This window comes from Crocodylus siamensis, chromosome 11, assembly GCF_052110815.1.
Source record: "Crocodylus siamensis isolate JL-2025a chromosome 11, ASM5211081v1, whole genome shotgun sequence".
Taxonomy (NCBI): domain Eukaryota; kingdom Metazoa; phylum Chordata; order Crocodylia; family Crocodylidae; genus Crocodylus; species Crocodylus siamensis.
Genome location: NC_143405.1, coordinates 3767696 through 3786750, shown reverse-complemented (window position 1 = coordinate 3786750; position 19055 = coordinate 3767696). Strand labels below are relative to the sequence as shown.

General features: G+C 47.9%; 1 protein-coding gene across 2 annotated transcripts; it reads left to right on the top strand.

Moving 5' to 3' along the window:
• The first annotated feature begins 1515 nt into the window (after nt 1-1515).
• Nucleotides 1516-17119, top strand: LOC149855274 (protein CutA homolog). 2 transcript variants are annotated; one of them, XM_090022862.1, is made up of 6 exons: nt 1516-3979; nt 7651-7799; nt 14067-14126; nt 14969-15014; nt 15813-15862; nt 16788-17119. In XM_090022862.1, the coding sequence occupies exons 1-6, from the start codon at nt 3896-3898 to the stop codon at nt 16888-16890; spliced, it is 492 nt and encodes a 163-aa protein (XP_089878988.1). In that variant the 5' UTR covers nt 1516-3895; the 3' UTR covers nt 16891-17119. The 2 variants fall into 2 exon arrangements, with proteins under 2 accessions (XP_089878988.1, XP_089878989.1); XM_090022863.1 differs by having other exon boundaries at nt 14969-15054.
• Nucleotides 17120-19055: the final 1936 nt, after the last annotated feature.

The window sequence follows — 19055 nt, the reverse complement described above, 5'->3', positions numbered from 1 at the left end:
CAGCAATATCACCTCACAGCGATGACATCATGCGCATCGAGAGGACGGCATTGCTTTCGCAGGCGTCATAAATGCACCGCGCTTCCGTTCTCCAGCCGATAACCCAAGAAACCAAACTGCTGTAGCCGCAGGGCGGGCGAGCACAGCGACTCTCGCCTGCTTTCTCCTGAGGGGTTGAGAGGTGCTGCAAACCCATTTTACAGGTGGAAAGACAAAGTCATGAGCTCGCAATTAGGGCTCACCTCCTGGACACCCACCGTCAACTGCCCTTCTCATGAATGATGCAAAATCCATCTGCATTATTTAGATGTCTAAACACTGCGGCACCCTAACAGTACATGTCTCCATCCTGGATTCATTTTACTTGTAAGAAGTGGGGGGAAAAAATAAAAAGGCTGTGGCTGGAGAGCTGTCAAAAACCCGACTCGTGTAGGATTAAGCTAGGAGCTGTTTTTTTTTCCAGTCGACTCGTATTTGTGCGTCGGATCGCAAGAAAGGGCTGCATTCATCCGATCCGGAGGCGGTGGAAACTTTGTGATTTTGGAGCCAACTCATTTGCAAGTCTTCGACAGCACTTCCTCAGCTGGCCTAAGAAAGCAGAGGTCTGCACCGTGCCATCGTGTCAGCGATGCTTTTAAACTAACAGCCTTTCCTTTGCCGTTCCCAGTTCACGTTCACAGTGTGGACGGTGCCACGAAACAAGCAGGCATTGATAAAAGTCAGATGAGGACGGTGTTTTTCACCGTTGAGGTGCTTAGGTGGAAAAAATAAGCTGCCTTTTGACGGGAAATTGGCGGGTTCTTGCTTTGCTCTGTCATTTAGGACACTTTTGTTGAGCAGGGTCACGCGCCCCGACGTCTGTCCGCGTTACTGCTGCGCTCGTTATGAGACACAGGAGCGTGGCCTTTCCCGACACGGCGTCTACGTGCTCTCTGACCCCACTGGAGAAGTGGGACTGGTCTGCGCCTGCAGAAAGCAGGGCTTGGCTCCTGGAGAAAACGTATCATTTTCCAACATCTGAGATGTAAGCAGGCCAGTGGATGTGAGCAAGCACCTGACCGTTTCCATTCTGAATGATCTATCGTATTAAGTATTTCCAAAAGGTCGCTAACAACGGCAGCGGTAATTTGGCCTCTGTTCACCACTCAGTGCTGTAGACATCCTCTGGGACAGTACGCAAAAATGCAATCATAGCTTTGGTCTAAATCCAGACTCCGACTGCTGTGCCAAAAACGCTTGTAATATTCCATGACCCGTGGACAAATACCTTTGTCTAATAGCTTGAGGGAACTTACAGTAAAGTAATGACGCGTCAGTTAGCTTGGATGTCTCTATTCATATCCAGTCATTTTTCAAAGGAACATCGTCAAAGCATTTTAGAGCCCATGTTCATAATACTGCTTATATTCATAATCCTGCCCTGCCAGGATCTCAACGTGCTTTCAGATGAATTAAGTCTCAGAACATCTCATGATGCAGCTAGAGAAACAACAACGCAGAGGTGAAGTGACTTACCCAAGGTCACGCAGCAATTCAGAGGCAAAGGTGGGAGAACTCAGCTCTTTGCTTCCAGTCCTTTCGTCCCCAAAACGTGCTTCTTCCAACTGGCTTTGTCCAAGGAAAGAAAGCAGTTCTGCAGAACCAGCTATTAGAAATCTTTTGTAATAAACAGTGGAAACTTAAAAGGAAAAACAAATCTCTTGCGTTGCAAAATCCAAAGTGTTTCTTTGATGCTACTGTACGGGAACCACATGACTTGTAAAACCTATGCTGCTGGCCTTAAGCATTAAAAAGGTCATTAACAGGTAAAGAGAGGAACACATAGCTTTGAGGACTGTCTTTTTAAATGCTTTTGTGCATTGTCAGCCCATTTTTAATTCCCACTGAAATGTCAACATGCTCATGCTGGCTTGTAATGTATTCATACTAACATTTCCTGGTGATTGCTTTATTGGGATTTGTCCAAGTCAGTGACTCTTTGGCCACCCATTTTCCCATCTTTTCAATTAAATGCATCTGCCTCACAGGTCTGTTTGGGGGTTACGGTGATTAAGAACATAAGATCTGCCATTTGCTGGGTCAGACGGTAGGTCCACCTTGCCCAGCATTGTGTGCCGCAGGGGCAGAGAACAGATGGTGAAAAGGACAGCAAACTGGGTCTGAATAGGGGTTTTGCCCCTGCTATTCCTCTCTCACTTGCAGCCTCCAGCACCTAAGGTTTAGGAAGCTCTGATTCAGAGATGGTGCCGTTCGCTCCCGTGCTCAATAAGCTACTGATGCCCCTTTCCTCCAAGGTGTCCAGTCCCTTTTTTTGAATCTGGCTAAACTCTGAGCTTCCAGCACATCTAGTGGCAATGAGCTCTACCCTTTAATGCCACGCTGGGTGAACAAGAACTTCCTTGTGTTACTTCTAAACTTACAGCCTACTTGTTTCATGTTGTGACCCCTTATTCTTGTTTTGAAACTCAAGAATCCATTCCCATGGACTTTCTCTTTGCCATTTAGTATTTTATAAACTCTTACCCTATCCCCCCTTCTAAATAGGCTTATGGAGCCTCTGCCTCACTCACAGTTTCAGTAATGAAATCAGTGGTATTTCCCAGCTGAAATGACAAGAGGGAATACTTAAAAAAAAAAAAAAGGCCAAGACACCTTGGTCCCTACATGGAGCCTGGAGTCAGGGCAGCTGCTGCCTATGGAAGGAGCACAGGATCATAGGAAAGTACGGTCATCTAATCCAGCGTTTCTCAAGTGGTGGGTCACGGCCCAAAAGTGGGTGTCAAGAATACATGAAAGGGTCGCGAACAAACTTTAAAAATGGATTCTCCATTAAAGGAGAAAGTTGTGGGAAACTGGTTTTTGTCCTTGCAGGCAGGCAGACTTCCAGCCTGCAAGGGACTGCTTGGGGGCCCCCTGCCCCACATATACCCCCCCACACACACACACGGGGGGGCCAGTGCCTGGGGGTGGGGGGCAGAGGGTTGGGAGTGAGGGGCACTGGGTCGGGACTGGCCACTGATGTTTACCAATGGGTCCTGGTACAAAAAAGGTTGAGAACCGCTGATCTAATCCAGCCCCCTGCCCCAGACAAGATAACTCCCAAATAAAACATCCCAGCCAAATGTCTTCTCTCTGCTCTTGAAAATTCCCAAGGATGGAGATTTCACTGTTTCTCCAGGCAGCTCGAGCATGCTCATAGCAGGTCATAGACAAGGAGAGTGGGAAGGGACCTCAGGAGGTCACATCTAATCCAACCCCCTGCTTCAAGCAGGACCAGCCCCAACTCCATCATCCCAGCCAGGGCTTTAAGATCCTCATCTCCCATCTCAACTTTCCCAGCTGCATCATGCTGCTGCTGCTTCTAGTCCTGGTCCTAGTCCTGCCCCTACAGCCACAGAAGAAAAGCCCATCTCCATCCCTTCTGTAATCACCCCTCTTGCATCTGAAGACTAATATCAAATCCCCCCCTCACCTCTTCTCTTCTCCAGATGAGAAAAAAACCCTCCTTCTTGCAGCCTTTCCTTTTACCACTTGCCTCCCATGCCCCTCATCCCATGCACAAGAACCTGCCCACAGCTGAAGTGGTGCATGGACCTGCTTCTATCGCCTGCACAAGAAAGTGTCCCTAGATAACGATCCATGCGGGCACCAAAGCAAAGGGATCTATGTGCACATCTTCTCCAGACCTTTCTAAGCCCTCTCTGCACTGTGCAAATCCGGGGGGAGGGTGGGCAGGCAAGGGAGGGTGCCAAGCAAGCAGGCTGGGAGCAGGCGGGTACCAGTCCCTCCTGGCAGGGAGAGGAGGAGGAGTCTCAGCAGCTCTGCAAGCTGCTGCCAGCCCCGGCAGGTGGAGGAGGGCAGCCTGGGCAGGCTGCATGCTGCCAGGGGGTGCAGGATGAAAATGGACTGGCTCTCCCAGCGCTGCCAGGTGCCGGCTGTCCAGAGCTGCTCCCGCCCGGGATGCTTCACTTTGCTGCTGGTAGGTGACCCCCCTTCCTCCTGGCCCCCCATTTGCAAGCCATAGGCTCCCCCTGGGACCAGGGGCAAGGGCATCTGGGACATCTCTGCACTAGGTGAGCCCTGCAAAGGATCCAAATGCAGGCAGCAAAACTGTGCTGCAAAGATTTTTAATTGGGGGGCGGGGGGCAAAATATATATACACCATTCTTGCCAAACCTGAACCCATTTTCAAAGCCTTCTTCCACCCCTACCCAAAATCTCACATCATGCTGCCAAGATGTTCTTAGCAGCAGGCAGAGGGGACAGTCTCAGGGGCAACTTCTTACCATAGAAATGTCCCAGGAGGTGCTGGAGGTCCGGTCCATCCGATGCGAATTGCAGGGATCCAGGCGATCCCAGCCCTGAGAAATAGTTTTCTAGAGGAGCTCACAGGGTGGGGGATGGATTGAGAGAAGGAAACACACGTGGGAAATATCCTCTTGGCTGCATGCTCACTCCCTCCTTTGCACAGACTGTGAGGCAGGATTTAAAGAGCTCCTTTCATTCTTGGGGAGGACTTGTTGCTCTCGTGGCTGCAGGAAATGTTTGTTTCTGGCTGGCTCGGCAAACACTGGAGGGGGGGGATCAGATTCAGAAAGAATCCCAGTTTGGGTTTGGCAACAAAACCAAACCCAAGTGGCAAGACTGACCCGCGTTAGAAACCCTCCTGGATTTCACCATCACTTTTCTGATCCATATTCTTCAGCTAGAGACATTTACCTTCTCATTACTGCGGTGTTGGATTTCAGGTTCCAGGCTTCAAACCACCACGCTCAGAGTTTGCAGCCCATTATTTCTTGCACCAGCCCGAGGCAAAACGGTTTTGCAGAAGCACCAAATTTCATGACTGATTACTGTCAGGGAAAGCGAGGGGAGCTGTAAAGCTTGCGTTATTTGTTGCTCACAGGGATAGCCTCATGCGCTGCACAAAGAGCCTCCTGACAGTTAATAATTACCTTGATGAACAGAACAAGGTATGTATTTTTGCAGGGGCTGAAATACTGCTCTTCTTTGGAAGATACGGTATCTGTGACCACACTGTCGTCCTTTTGTCTCATAACCAGCAATGCAGCATTTGTGATTAGTTAGTTCTTGTTTTTAAAATGCCTTAAGAGTGCTAGAAGTGCTAAGAAGTATTGACTGTAACCCTACAATAACCAGCGGTGTTTCCTGGAGTGAAATGCATTACAATGGAGTGAATAGGAGACAAGTCAGATAAAGAATCAATAATTTTCCAGGCTGCAAAGAGTTGATGGGAGAAAAGACCCTGTTACAGTAAAGCATACGGAAAACAAAAAGCCCACAACATTTGTCCATTAATGCGAGGTCTTTCTGAGGCCAGGAGGAGGGTAGGGATGGGGGGGAGGAACGCTTTATACCCTTAGTCTTATGAAAATCCTTTTATCACTTTAGAAGTGCAAGAGCCAGATACATGATACAAAGGAAAGCATCTCTTGAGATGCATTTACTGTTGCACTTCAAGGTGAAGCGAAAAGAGGGAGCAGAGTCTTTTTCTTTGCTAAATGTGGCTGATGAAATCTCACGAAGCCTTGAGATGCGATGCTTTTCCATGCCAAGATGTTTTTTTCTGAACAAATACTTAAGCGGCAGCATTTGTGGAGTTTCAGTATTACAGGTCTATGTGAAAGATTACAAATGACTTTTGCCAGGAATTAGGTGGTGCCACATAAAAGCGCCTAGTTGTTAATAAACTATGAATAAAGGCAGAATGTTGTTTCATAGATTTAATCGAGTCAGGGTCTGCCACGACAGGGAAGGTATATTGACACGGTGGATCCAATGCATCCTTCTCTTTCTGGCACCCGGAGTTCACTCTTCTCCCAGAGGCTTGGCCACCGGCTCCCTCCAGACTCCGGCAGCAGATGTCATTGCATTTGAAATGATGAACGTTGAAAATGAATGTTGAAAATGATATTTTCAAGCTTTTCTTCATAGCTGTGGATGCCAGATTTCGCAGTTTGAAGGAACTATATGATGCCAAAACCCTGGACAATAAGCTGGGGCCTTCGAGGACCTGTGTCCTAGCCTGGCCCTGGAAACCAGAATGCAGCACCAACATGATTTTCACCAAAAGCAGGATTTCCCAGGATATGAAGGATGCACCGTTTGAATGGCGGGGAGAGGAGAGGGGATTTCCTTCTCCTTGATGGAGTCTCTCTCTCCACCCTGGAACCTGTCCCCAACTCCTTTAGAGTTGCCTGGCCCGATACCTATAATTGGCCTTTGGGGACTCGGTGCCAAGCATTTTCAAAACACGGTCACAGGCAACAAAACCATCAAACCCTCCGGCAGTTTTGTTTTCCACCCACTCCTTCCCCCCTTGCAAACCATCTAGCCAGTGCAGACCCCTTTTCAAAGCCATGGGGCAAGCCCTCCAACTGGGCAGTATCAGGAATGAACAAACATGATTAATCCCAGATCAAGGCCAGGCCCACGCTGGCTGGACTTATTGTATTCGCAGACTAGCAGGGTCTGTCACTCGAGCTGCCTCTCCTTGCTGGCTGTCGTTAGCTGTTATTTCATCCTATACCATGAAGCACCAGATGGAGAGCTGGGAAAGCTGGTTTCCATGCCTGCGCCAGGAGTAACTAACTCCCCGCGTGACCTCGGACAAGTCACCGAGCCCCAAATGGTTTCATAAGCTTCCTCTAATTCTGAATGCCCCACTTGAACCCTCACCAGCTTGATAAAGGTGCAGATTTACTTGTTATGTAACATTCATGCTCCATTTTACTTCCAGGTTCCCAGTGCTGAACTGTCTGGGTTTCAAACTCTGCAACAGAGATATAACTGAAAATATTCAAAACCTTTGGCAACCTTTCTTTTAGTTTTAGGTGAGGTTGACAATGTCCTTCCAACTTTGTCAAATACACTCAGCCAAGTGTATTCATGGAGTAGCTCCACGAACCAGATGCAGTTACTCCAGAGGGAATTTGGCCCACGAAGCTGAACAAACAGCTGAACAGTGGGGGAGCTGGGTTCCAGTTTACTTGCTCTTTCGCTTAGTTCTTGTAGCAGAAATAGCTGCAGACGCTGGATGTATTATTTACAGGGTCCAGTGCTGTAAATATGCTTGTACTCTTCTCAGCAGCAGGCGACCGTCCGCCCTCTGGATCATGCCGTATGCGTAAGAGGTCTAATCGGATGTCTGATGAATCCATTTGTGGCTGACACGGCCAATTCGAGAGTGACACAGCTTGTTACAGGTTTCACAGATCCATATGTTGACTGAGCTGGAGTCCAAGTTTACAGCACGCTGCTTCTTTCTCACTTTGCTTCCAACCCCTGGATCAAAGCCGCTTCATGTCGAGCTGGACCCGGTGCCAGATGTTCCCTCCAGTGCAGACAGGATTCTGTGCGCTCCTCCCAGCTTGACAGCAGTAGAGGAGTAGCAATTCCTTCTAGCAGAGCTCTGATTATCTTCATTTCCACTGTACAAAGTCTTGCAAAACTGGATTAAACCCACCCTGGGGACGTTTATATGGTTTCGACATAGATTTGGTTAAACAATTACCATTATTCCAGTAGGGAGAGTTGAGTCTTGTGTCTGTAAATACTAATTTTTTTACAAAACCAGCATCTGGGGAGTTCATTTTGCTGACTTTATTCACCCTGCCTTTTGCATTTTAGGTCGTGTCTCTGTCTTTGCTGATGTACCCAGTGCTGAAAAGTCTGGCCCTTCAGGTGCACTCTGCAGTCACTGGCAGCTACATCTCTGGAGCCCACTCCATCGCTTTCATCAACTGCCCCAATGAACAAATTGCAAAGGATATTGCAAGGTACCATGCTATTTTCAGTGTTTTTGTGTGAAAATAAGTCAAAGGCTGGTTGTTATGAAGAGCTTTGTTTCTCTGATGTTATATTAATCTGGGGATTGAGGGTCTTCCCCCTCCTCTCCACTCGATGCCCTCATTTCTCACACTTAAATGACCCCCTCTATTCTACTTTCTCAATGAAAACGAAAATCAGCCCAGCTGCACCATCATGCTTTTTCCCTACAGTCTCTGCCACCTTGAGCACATCAAATCTGTTTTCAAGTCCTACTGTTTTTTCATCACCGGGTGCGTCTACATGAGATGATTAATGCGCAGTAGCGTGTCACAGCAAAGACAGTGCTAATACGCTACAGTGCAGTAGCATCACTAAAAAGGCGTTTGCTGGCATCATGGCAAGGTAGCTCTAGTTACTGTTCATTTACTTAGTACTTCACTAAGCAAGTACCAAATTAAATGCACAGTAACTACTGGACTGCAAAAATCTAGGACTCTTGGTCCCAAAATTATACCTTTTATTAGACCAACTGAGAAATTGCAAAAAAAAATATTTTTTTGCAATATATTTTTTTTTACAATTTCTCAGTTGGCCTAATAAAAGGTATCATTTTGGAACCAGGAATTCTAGATTTTTGCATTTCTTTTTGTCTCAGACCAGCATGGCTACCACATACATCCCAGTCACTACTGTGCATTAATCAACGTGTAGATGTAACCACTGTTAGGGGCCAGTTTAAGACCCTGGCCTTTATCACTGAAGCAACTCATGGATCAAGCCTCAGGTACATTAAAGACCAGACTGCAGTTTGTCGTTGTGACCCAGTGAAGCAGCTGCAGTCCTTTGACACAATGCAGATCACAAATGCCTTGAGAAATCTGGGTTACGGGGCTCTGGTTACGGTACAAATGACTGCGGGAGATTAGACACGCGTAGAGTCTGGTCACCTTCAGGAAACGTTGCCCTGCTGATCTCCTCCACAAACTTTTTCACTAAAACAAGAATTGCATCTCCGGCTCCGATATCCTACTTACTCAAGCAGCCTCACCAAAAAAAAAAGTCTTGTAACCGAAGAAACAGCTAACTAGAGGCTGATGCAACCAGAATACCCCACACACAAGTTCTACCCTAAAACGGACGGCCGTGACGGGGACTCCAGCAAGTCTCCTGGAGACGGGGGTCATTTCTGCTGTTTTTCCATGGAAGGAGGCTAGCTATCACAGGGGTAAAAGGTTATGACTGATTAAAAAAAACCCCAAGGTCCAAAATGGGAAATAATCTGTAACTCCATATCTGAAACTCACATCCCAGTTAGTTTTGAATAGTGGGGGTTTCAGATCCATCTGGCTGGTTTTTGGTTTTCATAGTCTGCAAGATAGATGTCACAGACTCCTAACTTAGTGGCTGAATAGATGGCCTGTTCAGAGTAGTGCGACTGTGTGGACTGATGCAATGTTGACAGTGGATCATTAAGTTTCCTGCTAACGCTCTGCTTGCCAACAACTCTCCCCACCCTCTGCAATAGCCGACTGTTCCCAAACAGCTATTCAAGAACCACCAGGCTCCTGAAAGGGGTTTTGTGTCATCCTAAATACTGCAACTGTGTCAAGCATGGCAAAAAAACCCCTCAAAGTAGATAATATTGGTATTACTCGATACGTGTGAAGAAAAGGATAACTGTGCATCACTAGTGAAAAGATCATTTAATCCCTTAAAATATATTGTGTTCATAGCTCTGCAGACATGCTCTGCTCTTTGTTCCTTCTCTGTTAGGAAAGGGAGAGGGGGGAAAAGAAAAAAAGCAGTCACCCCCGGCAGTGCACACCCACTGCTAAGATCTACATGCATTTTGTTCATGTTTTTCTTGTTATTCCTTATTTCAAATGAGTTCAGGGGGATTGAATTAGGTGACAACAGGTTGTAATGACTGGTTCTATGGATCAACATTTATTTTCCCCAAAATCTGTCGTTTTCCTTCTGGCAGTGTGTTTCCTCCTCTCTTCTGGGGATTGCTGGAGTACCTGTTCCAAGGCTCAGGTTGCAATGAAGGTATCTAATGATTGTAAAGGAAGAAACGGGTTTCACACTTTTCAGGGAGAGCTCAGCTGCTGATAAACACAGGCTTTGGGCATACTCATTAGCTCTAGCCCAATCTATCTTCTATGAAGCATGTATGTGCCTAGAAATGAAATCTCCCAATCTTTACAGAATGTAAATCTTGCATCTTCGCAGGCATTTGATTTGGGAAGCAGAGTTGTGTTCAGATGGGATCATCATTTGCATTGTTTAGGGCGAGACCATGAGGAAGCGGCCCAAATGGCACCAACCAGAGAAGTCTTCAGCACTAATCAATCAATCGTTCTCCACAAGAAAGGCACAAACGTGGTCACACTTAACATCCACCAGCCCTCAGTTTTGCCTTGTATTTGTGCACATCGCTCACTATTCTTTTCTGCTTTTTAACGTTGTGCCTGGGTAACGTAGCAAGTCAGTTGTCCTGTAAGGCTGGGAGAAAATAACCAGCCCCAAAAAATCATGCATTATTGCAGGTGTTTTCAACAGCCCATCGTTATCTCATTACAACAGATGCATTTCCCCCAGCGTCCCTGGGTTCCATAATCTCCGTTCATTAGGAGAGAACCAGCAATGCCACCAAGAATAGTAAGTCACTAATCCTCCTAATACTCCTGTGTTAAGTGATTATTGGAAGCACAGTGACTTCATGCTCACCAGGAGGGTATCGAATGCATCGCTTGCGCTCTTTCTGTAACAGAGTCGTTAGAGAAGTCAAGCTGAGAAGTAAAGGCTTTGCTCATCAGGTAGGCCAAGAGGCCCTTCTCTTCCAGGATCCTGAATTCTGCAGCGTCCAGCACCAGCTGCTTCAGAGGAAGGTGAAAGGCTGCCCACAGACAAAGCATCTTCCTTTCCCAGCCCCAATCAGTTGGCTGATACTGGTCAGAAACAAGAAGATTCATAACACATTTGTTATCTTCATGCTTTGCCTGCTGTGTGATTTAACAGAAGGCTTCAACTTCCAGCCCCCTCTTTCCTATTAATCCTGACCTCAGTCCCAAAACTCTTTTTATTTTTTTTTTAATGTCTCCCTGAAAAATGAAAAACTTGATCAACTGAAAATGTTGGATTTGGGCTGAAAATATTTTCATTTTTAGTAGTAAGTGGCCAACTTTTTCCAGGTGTTTAGTTTTTCAACAGAAAGTTGATTTTTTTTTCCCTACGGCAGGGTCTGCACGTCCCCACCCATTATATAGATCCTGTTACAACAAGTGTTTGTAGTTGGAAAAATAAGAGATTGTGTCACCAAATCTGAAGACAGAATGTCACACCGACATCCTTTTCCTTCTCTATTCTCTGCTGGGGGCTTGCTTCCTACACAATTTGCTTGATTTCTTTTGATTTTCCTTTCCATTTGATGTTAATTAAAAGCACCGTTTTCCCAGTTATCGAGTTCCTATGCAAAAGAAATGCATTAAGTAATTCCAGCCGAGTCCATTACAGCACAGGCTGCATGCAGCAGGCAGCAGGATGGAGCTGCTCCCTTGCAGCTGCAAGGGGCTGTGTTTGGCTTTCTGCAATAAAATCCACAGCTCTGAATCTCTTCCCACTGCACTAATCTCATCACGCCCTGCATCCTCTCCAGTGAGGTGCCAGGCTAGTGACTCCACAAGTTGCTTCTCCATCGGGACCGTTCTTGTTGTAGGTTTTTCCCACCCTGAAACTTTTTAAGAGTCCCTTTGAGCATCAAAAGAAAGGTCAGTGCTAATGCAATGCTAATACTATCAAAATATAGATTCAAGTTTAATGTATTGTAGTGGAGGGGAACAGGAGATCAGTTTTACTGCTGTAAGATGTGTCAGTTAATCTAAAACTGGATCTAAAGCCCATTAGCATCAATGAAAAAGAAGCCTGTTGGGCTTCGGATCAGGCTTATAATGCAAGATCTTTGGATTTTGTACCGTAGCCTGGTTTAAGGGACTACCTGGCAAAAAAGAGCTGGACGTCCAGCTTTCTCCCACTGTACTGCGTTGTGCACAGATTCATTTACTATATACGCAGGCCTCTAGGAAGTGCAGCGTTATCATTTTCATTTCAGCAGCAATCACCCGGAACTGAAACATCCGGAGAGTCGGGTTTTTATGCTCCCCAAAGCAAACTATTCAGCTGGGTAACATGCTGTTGCAAATTCCCAGCATCTTGTTAAAAAAAACAATCCGCTGAGAAGATGCAACTTGTTGGGTTTTTTGTGCCAATCGCCCGTGTCTGAACATTTGTCAGCAAGCGTAAAAGTGAAGCGTGGAAAACTGCATCGCCGTACTGTCTGGAGGCTGGTTATCTCCTGGAAAATTTTGTTACCACTTGGACCATGAAGTATAGAAAAAGAAATATTTGAGCTGTATGAGCCAGAAAAGCTTTAAATGATCCTTTAAAAGGACAGAGAGAAGTAGTCAGCCATGTCAGTCTGAAGTCAGGCAGCAGGCAGGGTGGATTGGCACTTTATAGGCCACAGGTTCCCAAACTTTTTCTTATTGCCTACCCCTTTCCAGGTTTACCAGCTGCCCACAGGGTAGCATGCAGGAGCACCCACCCTTTTCTTTCCACACACCGTAGCACTGGCTAGTCTGTGGCTTTGTGTGGTTGGGATAACGGTACCGGGCCCGCCCGTCTTATGGCATTAGCTGCAGAGCATGGAAAACCCGGTCTATAAATAGACATAGAAAGCAGGCCTAATAGGAAGGATTCAAACAAAGCTTATGCGTATCCAAATGGGAACTTAGGCTACGTAAATAGCCCTTGCGGGTCACGTTGGCCTATATTTCATAACTGTGTATTAGCACCCTGGCCTGGCTGTCTCCATGTGTTGTCACGTATTTGTACAGGGTCCAGTTGCTTTTAGGGGCAGGATATCCTGACATACGCACACTCTTCTGAACCTGCCTTTCACAGCAGATGACAAAATCCTCTTGTAAGGAGGAAAGATTCAGTAAGTAATACTGGAGTATTATGAAACCTGCCAATTTGTATTATAAACTGGAGGCAAGAACGATCTGCTTGTGGTTTATTTGGAGCGGAAATGTTCTGTGTTCTCCAATAGCGGGGGGAGGTTTGAAATAGTTAACGATAGCTAAAGAAATTTTAATTCTCAGCCCCACGAGTGTTAGGTCTTGCACAATTCAATCCTACCTCCTTGTCTGGGATGTCAGGGTCAGAGCTTCGACCCAAGGTAAGGGCTGCGAGTTGTGTGTTTGCCTCGCCAAAGCACCGCATATCAAATGCACCGCAGGAGGCCAGAGTTTAGAAAAAAAAAAGAAAAAGAAAAAAACAAACCACCCCACACTAGATCACAAGCCTAAGAGCATGATGCCTTCAGAGCATGGTGTTTAGAAATGGGTTTCGGGCAGAGGATGCCAAAGGGACACCAACAGACCTTCCCAAACAGACAGAGGCTCTTGGGATTGGAAAATAGCGTTTGGAAAACATGCTCTTCTACCATTCACCCCTCGATTGCTTCCAACACTCTTTCATTGCTGAAGTATCACTTCTGGCAGCCCACAGCAGTGCCGCGGGAATAACCTAGTCCACAAGGAAGGGAGGAAACTTTGAGGCAGGAGGGAGCAGATTGGAGTTTCAGACTCTTATGACCTTTTTGCTTTGAAAACGTTGGTGCCATGAAGCATTTAGTGACACCGCTGTTTTCCGTGACGTTCCCTGTCCAACATGTTGCGCGTTTAGTTCCAGGACGTTCATGGTGTGAACACAGGACTAGAAGACAGGAGCTTCTCCCAGCTCCGACTTCCCTGAGCCAAAGGGTTTCATGCAGGCCTGAAGTGTCCCTACCTGTAAAATGGGGGCAACACTGTAAGGGTGGTGCAGGGGGTCATTCGTTATCAGTCGAGACTGCCATCTGCACCACGCCAGTCCTGTCTGTCACTGTGAGCAGGACTTTGGAGAACAAGAGCAGCAGCCTACAGGAGCCCTTGCCAAGGCTACGCCAGCAAGAGCCAGGCTGAACTGGCCGCAGCTGGAAGTCAGCATTTGTTTTTCTTTTAATGATTAATTAAACAGCCCGAACTTGTGCTTCAGGTGTTGAGGCTTCTTGCAGTAGAAAACAGTCCAAGGTTAACCATTCACAATCTAGGTGGTTCATCTCTCCTCTGCCTTCTGCTAAGGTTAGCCCTACACTGCAAAGTAGAGGAGGGTGACGGGAATGGGGTAGCTGTGGCTTCGTTACTCAAACTGACCCTCTGCGTTTGATATAGGGCCATCATGGATAAGAAGCTGGCTGCCTGCGTGAACATCCTGCCAAGGTCCTCATCCATGTGAGTGGTATTGAACCTTCCTCAAGAGGACAAGCGAACGGTCCGTGCAAGGTCTGAGCCATAAGCAGCAAACCTCAGAGGTGCCAAGCGCCCATGGGTGGCTCAGCACATCCCAAGATCAGGCCGGACCTCCCCGCTCCCGTCCACACGCACGCATGTCTAGGAGCAGAAGTGACCACTGCTGCACTAGACGATCATAGTGGTGACCCTTGCGCTGGGAAGGTGCTTTAAGCATATCAGGAGCAGAAGAGCAAATGTACGATCTGCTGGCCTGCAGCCATTCACTTATAGGTTTCTTAGCCACAGAAACCTATGTAGAGAAGATTTGGGTCTCAGCCTAGCAATTCTGTACAGGCTGTTTCTTTCCAAGGCCCTAAGGGATGCTTTGGGAAGGGAATCAGGCATGGCCAGAGCTAAAAATCAGGCTTTTTCCTTGAGAGAGAGACAGAGGCAGCTGTTGCCCCTTAAGTCTGAAAGTAGAGAAATGCTCTGCGAGGCTCTTGGGCCTGTCACCCAGCGGTCTTAAAGCTTGCTTTATAGATGTTAGTGAACCAAGTCCCACAGCATTTCCAGGGAAGAAGAGCTGTGTTAATAGCCTCCTTTTACTGACCAGGAGCTGGAGCCTCTGAACTCCCTGAGCTGCAGCAAGCGGTCATTTATGAGGCCCCATAGTGTTACCTTCCTGGTCCCCAGCCCTATACATGACACGTGTAGGGTGCAACTCCACGCAATAAAGAGCCGTGACCGCGGAGAGGGTTGGAACAGGCAGAATAAACCCCGCTGGGGGCAGAGGGAATGCAAGCATTTACCATATCTGCTGCTTTCTCTTCTCTTCAATGTAGGTATTTTTGGAAAGGGGAAATCGAGGAAGCCACTGAAGTCCTGCTAGTGAGTGTCCCAGCCACTGAGCCGGCCCAGATGCATGGTGGTGAGAGGTGTCCCACTGGTGTCACATAGGCTGCGTTGAGGAATCGTTCCTGTTTGGGGGACTGTTCTGAGGTCCGGCAGCGGGACCCAGCCCAGGACAGCGGTGACCCGAAATCGCTACCGTCCGGTGGCTGTTGAAATGGGGCACGGGTGCATTCAGGTCGCGGAGTCCCTAGCGGAGATGCCACAGGCTGAAAGAGCTGCAGTAGCTGAAAGCCGGCTTCCAGGCAGGCAGCATCCACCACGGGGCATAGACTTGTACTGCACTCGGCTGGGCTTTCAATCCAGCTCACTTCATGGCTCTAACTCAATGCAAGAACGTGCATTATCATGTACATTATGGTAGGGCGGACACCCAGCATGCCAGGCACTTTATGAACGCAGGGTGGAAGACTGCCCCTCATCTGAGTAATTAACAGTCTAAGCAGGCAAGACAGAGCTATCTTCATCTCCCCGTTTACAGGCGGAGAACTGAGGTATGGAAAGAGCGAGCGATGTGCCTGAGGCCACACAGTGGGAGCTGGGAACTGAACCCACAGCTCCAGCGTCCCGTTGCAGAGCCTCATGCACACAGTCATGCTTCTTTCTCCTTCCTGACTGTCCAGCATTATTTGAATCATTTGCATATGTCATAATATTGCCATGAGACTTCCTAAGGGACTGCACTTCCCCAGGAAGCCTTAAAGCAGAGGCCTCAGCAGTAGGGGCTGGCGTGGTGTGAACAATTCAGCTGCTCCAGGTTCTCTTTTTCTTTTACAGTTGGTGAAAACGAGGACATCGAAAATCCCCGAGTTATCAGACTATGTCAGGTAAGGTTCCTGCTCACTGTGGCCGCCCTTTTTTCAGTCTCCTCTAAATCTGCTGTGCCTAACTCAACCAGAGAGAGGGAAAAGCTGTTTCCTCTCTAGACACAACAGTAGGTTGTCAGAAAATCCTTGATCTTTTCTGCTTCGGCATACGCCAAATAAGACCAAACACAGCATGGGCATCATAGCAGTTCAAGGATTGCGCTGGCAGGAACAATCCAGCGGCTTTCGGGTTGACATGGAGCCCACGTCCTTCAAAAGAGTCTCTGTGGTCCATTGACATGAGAGGCCTTCAGCTTTTGTGCTGCAATCAGGGGAGATTGATGGGCTCAGTGTAAAAGTGTGAGAAACTGAGCAGTTTGGGCTGCATTTCACCAAGTACCTGCAGCTGGCTTGTGCAGTTCATGATCACAAGGTATCCATGGGGTCGAGAACAACTGAGTTACCCAGATCTTAGCTGTATATTTAAGTATCTATATTTGCTGTTTATATGGATAACAAGAACATCTGGCTACAAAAGGAATTAAATAAAGGTTAGGGAGACTTGGCCACCCTCTTGCTCAAGGCTTAACTCTTGGGGACAGGACGAAGACTTTCCTTTAAGACAAGTTATCCTATAACTATCTACTATAGGGCTGGTTATTTTGCATCTTCTGAATGATCTAGCGCTGGTCATCAGAGACGGCACGTGGGACGCTGGTATGTTGCAGCCTGGCAGTTTCTCCTGCCATGCTGAACCCAAAAGTCCAAGCAAAAATCTAATTAAATGATGAAAAGGGCCACCAAAGTGCTTTGAAGTTCATGCCAGTGCTCTAGTCCGAGGCTGGCACATCCTGCTCTGAATTGAAACCTCTTGAGACTGTAAGATGGAGCCTGTTTCTGCAACAGGGATGATTAATCACATGGGGGGGGGTGTTTTCTGTTTCAGATCCGTGCATCCTTTTGAAATTCCTGAATTTATCAGCCTGCCCATTGACCAAGGAAACCCTCTCTATTTAAAATGGATTGAAGAAGGCGTCCCAGACAAATAGTTGGAACGGATCGCTTGATTATCCTTCTCAGGACACGTACCTGTCCGGCTTTTCCTTCCTGGGAGGAATAGAAGAGGTTTGCTTTGCCGGTCTGTTCTCTGTTGAGCGCAGGTGGGAGCGGCACAGACGCAAGGAAGGAAGCAGAGCTTCCCTGGGGGTTGTTGGTAGCACACACGCTTGGCGTTTGGGATAGAAGTGAAGACCTGCTTGAAATACAGATTAATGAACACCCCGTGTCTGCGTGAACCTGCGCTCCACAGAGGGGCTGCCACACGGGACATGGGAAGAGCTGGGGCTTGGGTCCGGAGTTGGGAAGGATCAGGGCCACGGGGGCTCTGTGGCTTTTCTGGCTGGCACCCGGGAGGCTGCTGGCCACCCCATCTGGCCGTCTTCTTTGCAGGAGGAGGACTGAAGCTAAAGAAAGAAGGTGGTCCTGCAGACCTTCAGTCCTGTTTCCCAAATGAAAGCAGATCAGGTCCGGCAGGTGCACCAAAATCCAGGGCAACATTCAAAACCAGATAGACATCCCGAGTGCTGGCTATGCAGCCTTTGGGAAAGGGGCCCAGACCGCGCAAACAAGCTCCACTGGGCAGAGGAGAAAGCTGGGATGGGAAGACAAAGGGTGTCTGAAACAAACACTTTTCAGCCTGACAGAGCCTGGCAGTGCAGAGAGACGTTCAGGTTTTAATAGGATCGACTGCTTGTAATAGGTTTGGTCTGCTACAGTGTAAGTTATGGAGCAGTATTTAGTCACTTATATCAGATGCATTAATAAGCAAGAGTACATCTTACTTCTGGAGGCCGGCTTGCTCCTGTCACCTTACGGGAAACAGGAGGGTGTTTGGGTTGAACCTGGAAGTCCAACCTGGCAGGGATTTCACCAGGGAAGAGAAGCATTAGTAGGGTTAGAGGGTGCATGCGCCAAGGCCCCTCTGTGTCCACTACCGACTTCTTTTCAGGCACTGTGAATGTTTCAGTGCTTAATGTAAGTAGAGGGACTGGGCCCTGGGATAACCCCTGGTCTTGCAAGAAGGAGCCATGAGCATATTCATGAGAAGCAGCAGCAGGACCTCAGTTTCATAACACATCCAGAACGGCCTGTTTCTGCCACCTCAGATTTATACTGGCAGACACACAAGCTGCCTTGCAGTTGTGTGATTAAGTGATACGGCCTGGCGTGGGACGATGTTGGGGGTCATTTAGTCGACTTTCCAATGGCATCATGAAAGAAAGACGTGGCCCCCTTTGCCTGCCGTCGTACTGGGCTGTTGTACTCACCCCGGCATCACAGACCTGGCTGGGGAGAGCCGACGGGTGGCACGCAGCAGGGACTGAATGTGCTGTGAAGACTGAGCCACCCCTAAAACCTGACTTCAGCGGTTCAAGTTTAACATACCTTGGCAGCGGGGAAGTTTCTGTGCTCTCCCAGGGGATAGAAAGGACTCGAGTCTCCAGAGCGGTCAGGCCTGCCCCCCCTTTATGGCACCGGGATGGATCTCGCTGTCCCGCAGGCTCTGTACGTTTGTAATCAAAGCCCAAAACCACACCTGAACGAAATCAGAGCAATCCTCCTCCTTCTACCCAAGCCAGGCGCCAGATTCTGTGCTGCATCACTTACCTTCCTCCTGCTTTATCGGCTCTTGTCTCAAGAGTTAAAAGCCAGCTGTTCCACGGTATTACCTCCTCTCGAGTCAATTCAGGGCTCCCATTAAGCTCTGTTTGCCTAATGGTCCGGCTTAAAAGATTCCCCGCATTCCTCTGATTCTTGGACCGGAGCTAGAGACTAATCCTGTTCCCGAAGGGCAAGGCTGCACTCCTGTAACAAAGCAAATAGCCACCTTTGCTTTCATGCTGCTGCAGATGAGAATTTGCTGCATAATACAGGAAAGCACTCCTCCAACCAGCTCCATGTCCCGTGTAGCAGAGTCCTACCTGCGCACACCAACCGGAGATGGGCTTCGCTCCTTCTCACAGCAGTGTCATCATGGGGTATAAAGCTGGCTGAAGACCGAGCCATTTCAGCCTTGCTTTTGGTTGGTCCCTGTTGAGTAGAGACCTGGACCAGTGTCTTGTAGCAAGCGCCTTGCTGGGCCACGCACCCAAGAGGTCCCTCGGAGCCGAGCAGGGGCAAGTTGAACCACAGAGGCATCAGCAACTTGCAGACA

Excerpts from the sequence above, each read along its gene's own strand:
- LOC149855274 (XM_090022862.1), top strand. The coding sequence starts at position 3,896 with ATGAAAATGGACTGGCTCTCCCAGCGCTGCCAGGTGCCGGCTGTCCAG. Across the intron at positions 3,980-7,650 it reads GATGCTTCACTTTGCTGCTG|GTCGTGTCTCTGTCTTTGCT; the intron begins GTAGGTGACCCC and ends TTTGCATTTTAG. Across the intron at positions 15,015-15,812 it reads AAGCCACTGAAGTCCTGCTA|TTGGTGAAAACGAGGACATC; the intron begins GTGAGTGTCCCA and ends TTTCTTTTACAG.